The sequence below is a fragment of the Centropristis striata genome, chromosome 2 (genome assembly GCF_030273125.1).
Source record: "Centropristis striata isolate RG_2023a ecotype Rhode Island chromosome 2, C.striata_1.0, whole genome shotgun sequence".
Classification (NCBI taxonomy): domain Eukaryota; kingdom Metazoa; phylum Chordata; class Actinopteri; order Perciformes; family Serranidae; genus Centropristis; species Centropristis striata.
Genome location: NC_081518.1, coordinates 32,849,514 through 32,861,383, shown reverse-complemented (window position 1 = coordinate 32,861,383; position 11,870 = coordinate 32,849,514). Strand labels below are relative to the sequence as shown.

Sequence of the window (11,870 nt, the reverse complement as noted above, 5' to 3'; positions counted from 1 at the left end):
CTGACAATCTTCTCCATCTTCCACTCGTGTGAAAGAAGCACATGGGGGGGATTCATACATGACATTCAATAACCTGTGGAAAAATAAGTACTTCACTCAGGCTCTATTCTGCCCTTTCCGTATCCAAACCAGGTCTTTCTCTTCATTAGAGACATGTCCAGCTATGCGGGTCAATCCAAACATCTGATTCACGACGTCCAGTGATGGAGAGTTCAGGTGAGGGAGCAGAAATGTGTACTATCCATAGTTTTCCTTCTGTTTCATTCACAGATGAGACATGTATTTGAGGCAGAGGGTGAGCTGAGCGGCCTGGCTGTGATGTCAGCAAGGACAAACTGATTGTGTGTGTGTGTGTGTTTATCTGTGTGTGTGTGTGTGTGTGTGTACTCAGTATGTGCTAAGAAAAGTTGAGGTTCCTATCCAGGTGGCTTGGGTCATCTTTGCATTTTCCTCCTCGCACTCAATTTCTGGATCACAAATCATCTCCTCTTCTTCTCATAAATATTAATATAATACTTTATTCCCCATTGCCCTTGACCCCTATAATGCCATAAACAAAACAAAACAAAAAAAGCAAAATATCAAAAAACATTGAATAGGTCTGACAAATTGCAACATCACATAATAAGTAGAATAAAACCCAAAGGAACAGCAGAGGTTGTATAAACGTTGTGCTTCTTTAATTTCACTTTGTAAAGTCCTCCACTGTCCTAGTTGTGTTTTAGTTTAAACTTTGTTATATTTAATATATATAGAGATAAATGTACACGTATAATCCGCACTGAGGTTCGTCTCTTGTGGCAAGCAGAGGGCGAGCAGAGAGGCTACCAGGAGCACACTTCTTTCCACTTTTCCCTCTGTTTCTGGTTTGTCCTTTCCTCAGCATTCATTTGTTTATCTTTCATTCATTCATCAGTTTTTTTCTCCTTCCGTTCCTCTCTTTCAGTCACTCCCATGGTCCCAAAGGTTGGGATGAAAGGGAGACAGTCTGTGTGAAAAAGAAAGATTTCAGCCACTTTCTCTCTCTCTTTCACTTTCATCCTGGAATCCCTGTTCCCTCGTTTTATCCCCTCAGGTCCTTTGTCATCTTTGGTAGAGTGTCCGACACTTTGGTGTGTCTGGGGAATAAGGGTGGAGGGGCCGTTGAGGATTTGGGATCGAGGGAGTGGAGATACATGAGAAGGTGCATGTATAGATGAGGGAGGTTGATGAAGGAGAGGAAAAGGTGACAAAGTGACACGCTGACATGGGTAAAGTCAATCTAATCAGGTTAATAGAGTGACAAAGAAGAAATTCAACTGTCAAAGATCTTAGTATGTTCACCTTAAATACAGTATGAGCGTCTGTTGGTTATACTGAGTGGCTGGGGGTGCAAAGAAAGCAGAGGATAAACTAGACAAAGACTTTGTGTTACCATCTCTATCTGAGCAAGAAGGGTGAAATGGATGCATGAAGGACAGAAAGACATGGAGTGGAGGAGGACAGACAGCTAGGGAGAGAGAGATGCGAAGGGGGGGGGGGGGGGGTAGAGAGAGAAGTATAAGAGCGTGAGTTAGGGCAGTGTCTGTCACTACAGACAGGTGGTGTGGCAGGAAGTGCTCATCATCTGTAGAGTAGCGACAGGAAGCAGGAGAGGCCAAAGGTCAGCCAGCTGGCCAATGGGAGCGTGTGGGATCCACCAATCAGAACTATGGAAACAAGAACAGAGATGTCCTATTAGTTCATACATAAGGAAGTGATCGTGTTGCCACATTCTGCTGTTAACTCATGACTTTGTAAGGTTTTATAGCAAATGTCAGAAAAAACGGTAAAGATTACTGATCCTCCATTGGACATGTTTTTGTTAAAGACTCATAAGGGTTTTTACTCATTTAAATTATTCTATTTTTACTGATAATTTATTCTTCTAAGAAAATAAAAGTGTTTTTTGTAGCCGGCAGGTTCTACATTTCACATCTTCGTGAGGGTCAGGGATGAAAAGTTAGTTCACAAATTAATAAACAGCTCAAAGTATAACATGTAGTCTATATTGTATTGTAATTCAATAACATTTTAAAAATATACCAACATTTAATATATTTATCCATTTTATTATCCATTTTAGAGACTATCCACCCAAAAAATTACCCCATATGTTGCTTGTACAGCAGCTATTAGCACATACTGTGTTTATGTTATGTATCAGGCGGCGCCCTCTGGTGGCTATAGTATTATGAAGGCACCCGAAGCAGAAGCAGTATAAAGAAGGACAATGTCCACTGAGGGCAACAAATGCAGGGGTTGTAACCAGGAGACCAAACAGTAAAACCAAAACTAAATGAATATGAAATAAAACTTCTATGCGTAGTTAGAGCCAAGCTATATTTTTTGTCCTAACCATGTTTTCTTGTTTCACTTTTATTTTGTTTCTTATACCTAACCAAACTGTGACAGATTGACCACATTAACCACATGTTTAAAACTGCTACCATTACATTTGTGTGATCTCCTGCTACCGGTGTGGGTGCTAAATTAGGAAACGCTCCTGTGGGTCTGTTAGAGGGTAGAAACAAACAACATACAGTATTTAGTGTTTGTTTGGGTTGGAGGACTTGCTGTGATTTTACCAATGGTTTTCCAATAAAAAAAAATACAACATCCACACATACATCTGAGGTATAAAAAGTTGAAAAGGACTCTACACACAAAGCTATTTCATGAACGATTCACTGTCAGTGAATCAGTGAATCAGTGTGCCCTTTAGTAGCAGATACTTTCCAACTGTTTTCTTAGTCTGCTTATTCATATAATTATTAATCAGAATCCTGAAAAAAAAATACAAAATTAAGTGTTTTGTATCTGCCGTTTCTGACTACCTCTTAATGTAAATTAATTGATGGTACTGAGCATGCAGAACGTTATTCATCAGTGTGGATGCTCACATCATTATAGTTATAGTTGTTGTGATAGTTGACGGCCCTTAAATGTTACATGTCATTTCTTTCTTTCTCCCTTTTAAACTGCTTTTTATAAATAAGCGTGCAACCTTGACATTCAATTAACTACAGGCTGTGTAGATAATGTATACATTCATCTCCTTGGCCTGCGGCTATCTTTAAGCCCGAGGCTGACTGGAGAGGCATGTGCAATGAAAAAGCCCTGGTGTGGCAGAGAGTTTACACTTTTCTTTTGTGTAACCACAAGCATCATTTGCACGATAGCAAACCATGTCAGAAATGTTGAAGCAGTAGGAGGGTTGTAGAAAAATGAATCTGTGTTTTTATGATTTCACGTGGAGAAAAGAAAGAAAGAAAGAGTTGAGTGTAAAAATGAGGGAGAGACATATCAAGAATGAGTGGGCGGATGAGTAAACAATGAGAGATTTATCATTGAGAATCTACACTTTTTCATGACAGCTTTTAGATTTTAATGAGAAAAAGAAGTTACAATTGATGTCATCATCACCAATATGTGATGGATTGTTTTTTCCTGCAGGTCGTTGTTGTTTATGCAGTTAGAAGATGCACTACACACATCTTCTGTGTGATTGTTCAGAAACCATTTACTGATGAGACTATCTGCTAGTTGCATGTATGTAGATTCCTATTTATTTTATTTTATGTTAAAATGTTACCATCCCACACAGATGCAGTGCCAGTGTACACAAACAAACATGTGTCTTTTTTTACACTCATACAATGTATTCCCTCTTTTATACACAGCGTTACAAAAGTGCATCAACAAATTACACATGCAAGCTGTTCAAAGACTTTCATAAATAAAAAGTAGGTATTGTATTAAAAAGATCAATATGATTTCATATCAAGGGTCCATCCTGCTGGCAGAAAATCAATATTTATAATAAAGCTTTGATCGGAGCGCGCGCACACACACACACACACACACACACACACACACACACACACACACACACACACACACTATTCCTGTAGTATAGTTTGTGGGCTACAGATTGGAGTGGAAAATGGTGTTTTACATCCCTCTATATTTCTTTCCTTTTACCCATCCTCTCTCTCTCTCTCTCTCTCTCTCTCTGTCTCTCTCTCTCTCCTTATTCTCTTTCACTCCACACAAATTCTTGTAAAGGAGCAGGAATGTGTATTTCAGCCATCTATCTGGTCTGTCAAGGTATTACAATGAAGTTAGAAATATAATGGATGACTCTAGGCATATATAATGCATTTCTGTGTGTACATGAGTGTATGTGTGTGACAGCACTCACATAATATGTAAGCCTCTAAATCTATTTCTTTGTGTTGCAACTCACATAAAAATGAAAAAAGAAATCATTGTTTAGCTACCAATATCCAAATAGGATAGTCAAACATTTAAATCACAAACCAAACTGTCAAAATGGGATTGAGCAAGACTATTTTAGAAATAATTATTTTGGATTACTACTGGTTTCATCTATTTGGCAAGTTCCCACAACACAGTATGATGCTGGGGATTAATGTTAGAGAAGAGCAATAAAAAGACAAAACTCCTCCAATGGAAAAAAGGGAATACAGTAAAAAGTGAAGCACTATCCACCATGTCGTCTCAGAACACACACACTGAGCCAGATACAGCTCTGTGATATATGCAGGCTGAGTTGCACCAAACATGTCAGAGGCAATCATCCTTCATTTTTGGACGACTGTAGGATAACAGTCCCCTGCGTGCATATTATTAACCTGAAGTAAATGTGTGTGTGCATGTGAGTGTGAGAATACGTACACTACTGTTGTCCAATGTGTGTATTTGTGAGCATCCCTGTGTGTGTGTGTGTGTGTGTGTGTGTGTGCTCACTTACACAGGATATAGTCTTCCCTAAAAACACTTGGGAGTAAATGCACATGTATTAGTGGGCATGTGTGTCACATGTGTGATGTATCAGCTGCTGTAATGCTGCCAGGCTCACCTACACACAAAGACACACACATACACACCTAGCCATTTGACAGTTTTCAGATCAAAGCTTCTGTTCATGTTAGGTGCTGCTTTGTAGCTGTGTATTTGAAAGCACTATCAAACCCTGTATGTCTGTTTTGAGCTATTTGTCATCTATCTATCTATCTATCTATCTATCTATCTATCTATCTATCTATCTATCTATCTGTCTATCTGTCTGTCTGTCTGTCTGTCTGTCTGTTTTGAATTTTGAATTGAATTGGTGTTCTGTGATAAGTGAGTTTAAGTGAGTTTGAGTTTTCCTCTAAGTCCTCTCCCATTTGATTTCACCATACCTGGCAAACATGAGTTGACTTGAATCTAATCCTCGTTTTACCTCACAAACTCCATGATGACAAAATCTACACTCAAGACAGACGCATTTGTGTTCCTTTCAGCGACAAAGACTCCTCGTTCTCCTGCCTGATTATTACCCATCTGTCTGCACTGTATGTCTCTGCCTGCACTAAACCTGCAGGACACACATGCACGTGCACACACGCACACTCTGCAAGCTCAAGAGCTTTCCTCTTCCTGTTTACACCTTCATCCATTATTCACTCCATCCGCCAGTGTCTTTACATGCACATATGTGCGAGATCACACACATATGCAGACGTCTCACAAGTGGGGGGTTCAAGGAGGGAAAAGCAGGGTGTTAAAAATTCACTCTCTCGTTTTTTCTGTTTTATTTTGTTTTCTTGGCTATAATGTTAGAAGGATCTAACAATAGAGAAAATGAACAGGTTCAGAAAATCTATACTAATTCTGTACACATGAAATGTATTGCATCTTTCCTCCACTACCTCTGTAAATCTACTGGAGCGTTTGTTCTGTTTTCCACAATAAAAGCCCATCTCTACTTCTTATATCTTCTTTTGTTTAAAACATAAATAAAATCAGAACACAAGCTCAGCACAGTGTGTCAAGTTGTTCTAGTCATAGTCATTTATAGGGTATGAGGGTCTTGAAAATGATGATGGAAGTATTGCCGTGCTCAATTATCTCTCGTAAATTGATGCAGCAATTTTTGGCTTGATACCATTTATTACACAAATTTGGTGCATAACTCATGGTCAAAGATCCCCCCAAAATACATCTTTAAGACACCAAAGCCCAGAAGAACACTATAGAAGAATCAATTATGTGATTTGGTATCAATTTTTTTTTGATTTCTGCAAGAATTGCATGGTTTTTTTTTGGATCAGTTGGAGTATCATTTATTCAGCGGAACCCATTTTCATTCAGATATCTTAGGGTGAGAGATCAACTTCTCAGTAAAATTTATTTTACAGTGGCTAATTTCAAAATAAAATGAAGTTAAATAGATTAGCTGGATAAGAATCAAATATGTATTGTACCATGGTATCATGGTTTGATTCTTGTTTAGTTTCACAGTTTCAGAATGTCCCCATTTCACCGAAGCGCAATGGCAGCATGCAATAAGAGAACAATGCCAAGTAGCTGATGTGCATGTCTGTAGACAGACAGAATGCAATGAAGGCTATTATGAGAATTTAATTATGTTTATGCGCTTGTGTATGTGTGTGTGTGTATATGTGTATGTGTGCACACGTGCATGATTGTATGCACGCTTTGGCTGACAGAGGGCAGGTCTTACTGTAGATTAACTGCTGCCAGGTTTTACTTTCATATTCTCTTTCTTCTTTTACTTCTTGGCCCTGTTTCTCTCTCTCTCTCTCTCTCTCTCTCTCCCTCTCTCTCTCTCTCTCTCACACACACACAGACACACACACCTACACATCCTTTCGGTCACTCTCAGTCTTTGACCTTTTCTCTATCTCTGTCTTCTCTCCACACCCTTACCCTTTAGGCTATTTGAGTCTCTCTCTACACGCTTACATGGACATGCACTCATTCCCTGTAACTCACTTGTTTTCCTCTCTGGTTCACCCTTAAGGCAGAGTGGACCGTCACAAACAGTATTTATAAGCCACAAAATACTATTCTGGGCACTATTTATGGGCAGATAGCTTGGTCTGACTTGTCAAGCATTTCAGCATGACCGGTGGTGGAGACATTGTGGTCAGTTTATGGAGTAAAACAACTCTCATGGTGGACTGATGCCTCACCACTATTGAATCCAAGTGTGTCACTTGTTCCCTCACTGCACAGACATTCAGTCTTCCCCACTAAACCCTTATCATCACACGCTTTCTCTCCAAAGGGTAAATAACAGACAATTTTAAAGCTGAGGAGCGGAGGTATAACAAAGTGTAGATGGCTAATAAAGAACAGAAGGTAAGAGGGAAGAGACAGGATATAGTGAAGGTGGGTGTGTAGGAGGCAGCGGGGGTGTGTTCCGGGAACTTAAGAGGATGAAAAGATAGAGGGGAATGTGAAGTAAATAAAAAGATAGAGGCAGAGGAGAGACCGCAAATGACGATGGAATCGCCTCCATGCCAGTGCCCTGTGGTGTCCACTTGTCATCGTACAGCCCCCACACTGACAACATTTTCTCTCAGTGCCAAATTCCAATACCTCCCAAACACTAAAGAAGACGTTTAGTATTTTTTCTTGTTTCTTTAAACATCATGTCTCAACAGTGAGTTCCCTTGCGACTGCCCTTCAGTGTTTCTTTTCAGTGGATTTCAAATTAATCTCAATTCGGCTCTTTTCAAAACAAAAAGCTATCAAAACTTTTTACACCTTTAAAAGTCATGTTGCCCTTCTTATTTCAGTGCTTCTTTGTGTTTCTCTGGGTGTTTCTGTCTATCTTACCTGTCTTACCTGCGCTGGCTACAGTGTTCTCCTGCTTGCACTTCCCGATGGTGATGGACACGTCGTCAATGGCAATATCCCCCTCGAAACTCGGGCCTCGAATTCCTTCAAATACAATCTGTTGAGGAAAGAGACAAAGAGACAGGATTCTGGGTCAGTATGATATAATAAACACTCACCATCACTTTATTATGTACACCTGTTCAACTGCTCGTTAACACAGATATCTAATCAGCCAATCACATGGCAGCAACTCAATGCATTTAGGCATGTAGACATGGTGAAGACGAGCTGCTGTGAGTGCAAAGTGAGCATCAGAATAGGGAAGAAAGGTGATTTAAGTGACATTGTGTCAATGTGGCAGACCAACAAGATCTCCAACCTAAATGACAGAATCAATACCAGCTATACAACACACATGAGCGTTTGTCAAAATTAAATAAAAATAGCACACACGTCATTATACATACACATATGATTCCCGGTTGTAGAAAAAGGCTGCAGTTTTGGTGAATTTAGGTTACAAAACCACTGACCTAGGTTTACGGCAAAAAAACTCCTGGTAAAGCGTTATAAAAGACAACTTATGTGTTGTATTTACACAGTAAATAAATGTAAGTAAATGCCGGAAGTGAAGTAGTTAGGAGAACAACATGAGCCACGGAAGTTACATAAAAAAAAAGGTGATTCACAAACCATGAGCTGAGGAAGTTAAGTAAAAAACGGAAGTTATGTAAAAAGTAATTTACTTTTGTTTTCACATTGGACGCAAACTCTGTGCTCCTGGGTTAAAGTCTGCCATTTGTTCGACCCCGTCCACCACTCCTTCCTTCCCTCCCACCTCGAGTGTATCATCCACCATTTAAACTCTGCATCGCCATCAATCACTACTATGTCCGCAACATGGTGGCGGAGTCTAAAGAGTAAATGTGAGTTGTATTTTGCTACCTGTACAAACGCCTTATATTAACGTTTTTGAGGGGAGATCATTCTGGCCAGATAGGCCGTTCTGAGTATTTCACAAACTGCTGATCTACTGGGATTTTCACACACAACCATCTCTAGAGTTTATAGAAAATTGTCCAAAGAGAAAATATCCAGTAAGCAAAAATGCCTTAACTCAAATAACCACTCGTTACAACCAAGGTATGCACAAGAGCATCGCTATCCCACAACACATCCAACCTTGAAGCAGATGGGCTACAGCAGCAGAAGACCACGCTGCCACTTTATAAGGTACACCTTGGTGGCCTATAAAGTGGCTGGAGAGTGTATGATACAGTATATATCTGGTGAGTGAAAAACACAGCCAGTGCACTGCTTGAATAAATCTGACCTAACCTATCGAGGATTTTTGTCTGAATAGAATTACAGTAAATAATAATGAAACTTTTGTTTCCAAAGTCTGTTAAGTAGAAATAAAAATAATTGTGATGACAGAACTTATTTCAGATTGATCATAAAAGATCTCAAACTATGTATTATAATATATATACAATATATTATGCTGAACCAATAGATAAAAATGTGCAGGTAGTAGTATCCTCCTGAAATTCCATGTTCTATTCTCATCACATAATCATTTGTGGACCCACAACAACAAAGCCAAAGAAGAGACTCATCTGAAAACTTTCCAGGCGACTTCCCATTCTTAGCCACCAGCCATCTGGTTTTGACTGACAGCCTAATTACTGTGGTGTACCAAGGCACCCAGCTAATCAAAAAACCAAGCGAATTCTGTGTGGAATATGAGGAGGGAAAAAGCAAATAAACAAAGAAACTTTGTTGCTCCCACTAAACAACACAGAGCAGCTCTCACTACTGTAGCTGTTATTGGCTTTAACAGCAGATTTGGCACTTTGTAATGTTTCATTTTAAATATGATAGCCAAAGCGCTTGCTGTGTAATCATGTCTGAGGGATTTTTCAATCCTACTGTAATAATGGCTCATTTGATCTGTTAAGTGGTTTCTACAGAAATGCGCTCCATGCACAAATTAGTGCGTGGGCTCCTACATATAGCAGTATTTTCCACTACATCTGCCAACTAGCCCTTGAGCAAGGCACTTAACTCTCAAGTTATTCCAGACAGAAACAGGAGCAGGTGTGACTGTGTGTATGAATGTGATGCTGAAGGAAAAACTGTCTGCATATATGCTCGTATACATACATAATCAAGAGAGTGAGCAGGTGCATGCATGGAGGGGTGCCAAATGTGCATGACTGGCTGCACTTTAAGACTTCCATCTGTTAACACCAATGTGCTGTGTGAGAGTATACCAACAGAACATTTGACCTAATAAACAGGCAGAACAGTCCTGCCATCAATTTGTGTGTAAATAAACAAACAGTTTAGCCTGGAATCCCCACATTAATTCACAAATGAGTATTAGTGCGGAACCTCTCAGTTCATTTTCAACAACAAGGGGTGTTATCAACGAGTGCAGACCAAAATGCCTCTGGATAGGTCTACAAATAACCAGAAGATCACCTACAGCCATAGACTGTATATAAATAATAGACATAGTCACTGTGATGTCACCCATTGGTTTGTTGACTGCCTGTTTGAAGCACGAGTTCAGTGCTTTACCCCCGTCGCCATCTGTGCTTTTTGAAACTGGGAGAGACCATATTTGGACTGGGGAGGCGCGAAGAATGCTTAAACAAAATGAATATTATACTTACCGGAATATTTTTACAATTGACTCCTTGGAGTGTCTTTTAGTACAACCGAACGCTGAACAAGACATTTTACATGAACAAGATGTTCAAATAAACTTTCATGAACTGAAACCACACGGTAAGAGGGTCAAAGTTCTGAGACAAAAACACAGACAACGACAAACAAGTTCCCGGCTGTTTAGATGTACACAGTGCCGTGGACGATTTGCTTTGCATCGCTTCTATCCTGATTGACAGCTCGCCATGATAGCGACCTTTTCTTTTCAAAGATTCTGCTCTTTTGGCTCGGCTCCCTTAGAAGTGCCATTCGGAGCCTTCTATTTTAGCCTAATTTAGCAATCATGAATTTCCATTCAGTGCTTTCATAAAAGCCTAATTTGTGTGCATGTTTTTCAATACAAAAAACACATAATATTGTTTAGCAGTCAAAGCAATCACATGAGTTATTGGAAAACAAAACAGCTATAGCAAGGGTGGGCTCAATAACCCAGTTCTGAACCCCCCCTCCCCCCATCAATGCTCTGAGTAAATGAGAGGTGGAGAATGGTGGAGCAAAACACCACAGTGTACCATCACTGCTGGAGCATTTAATCTACAAGTGTTGCTCTTAGCACCAAACAGCGATGTCAATTTGACGTATCAAACTGAAATTCATGGGGCAGATACCAATAACCTATTCATTGCCATGGACAAGAAGCAGCATGACTTTGTGCATGTGAAGTCATTTCTCCAGTTCACTTCTGCAGCATCATCAAAAGCCAAGTCAAAGGTGAATACAGAAGCACGGTGGAAATAGATAATTCTTTAATGTCCCTCAACCTCTGACTCAGTTCCTGTAGCTCTTTCTCCAGAATCACCAAACATATTCATTCCTTGGTTCACCTAGCCCTCCTGTGTGACCTCCACCACACACTGTGGGGCCTGCTATGGCTGGAGACACAGTCTGGCTCTCCTCCTAAGCCCCTTACAAACTTGCACAAGTGTATACAGCAGCAGTGTAAAACAATTGTGTTGCTGTTTCTCTGTGCATCTTAAACTGTCCTCCACATAGTGAGCTCAATTATATTCATAAAGGGGAGGGAAACACAAGAGCAGTACCACCTCTTTTTCACTTGCTTTCCAATTTAGTCCCTGAGCGAGAGATCTTCTTTAAATGAATAAATAAAATAATTAGGAGAACCTTGAAACTGATTGGACAGTGTGGAGGGAGAAAGAAAATGAGCGCAGCAGCACATGGATGGGTTTAGCCGGTCGGCTCATTTGTGCAGAAGGGTTATTTGAATTACAAGGCAGCGGTAGCTGTAAGGGAAACTGAGGGAAGAGGCTAATTGGTCAAAAGGCCATGGTCTTCTAATTTAAAAACGCTACGGTGCTGTTTCTTCACCATGTGTCTGTGGTTAACATTTTTGTTTTATTCATGTACTTTATTCCTCAAATCCTATTCTCCATGTAAATTTGCAACCAGCCCAGCAACAACACAAACAGATGCCTACAATCACACCTACAGTGGCACTT

General features: G+C 40.0%; 1 protein-coding gene across 3 annotated transcripts in view; it reads right to left on the bottom strand.

Annotated features, from left to right (window-relative positions):
• Positions 1-658: 658 nt before the first annotated feature.
• Positions 659-11,870, bottom strand: part of LOC131987720 (MAM domain-containing glycosylphosphatidylinositol anchor protein 1) — a 224,345-nt gene continuing 213,133 nt past the window's right edge. For 2 of the 3 annotated variants that reach the window (XM_059352583.1, XM_059352575.1), the window contains exons 17-18: positions 7,675-7,792; positions 659-1,688 (exon numbers count right to left, since the gene is read on the bottom strand). In XM_059352583.1, coding sequence (XP_059208566.1) covers positions 1,603-1,688; positions 7,675-7,792 — 204 coding nt within the window. In that variant the 3' untranslated portion in view covers positions 659-1,602. The remainder of the gene's footprint in view (positions 1,689-7,674; positions 7,793-11,870) is intronic. The other variant, XM_059352592.1, reaches the window with a different exon arrangement.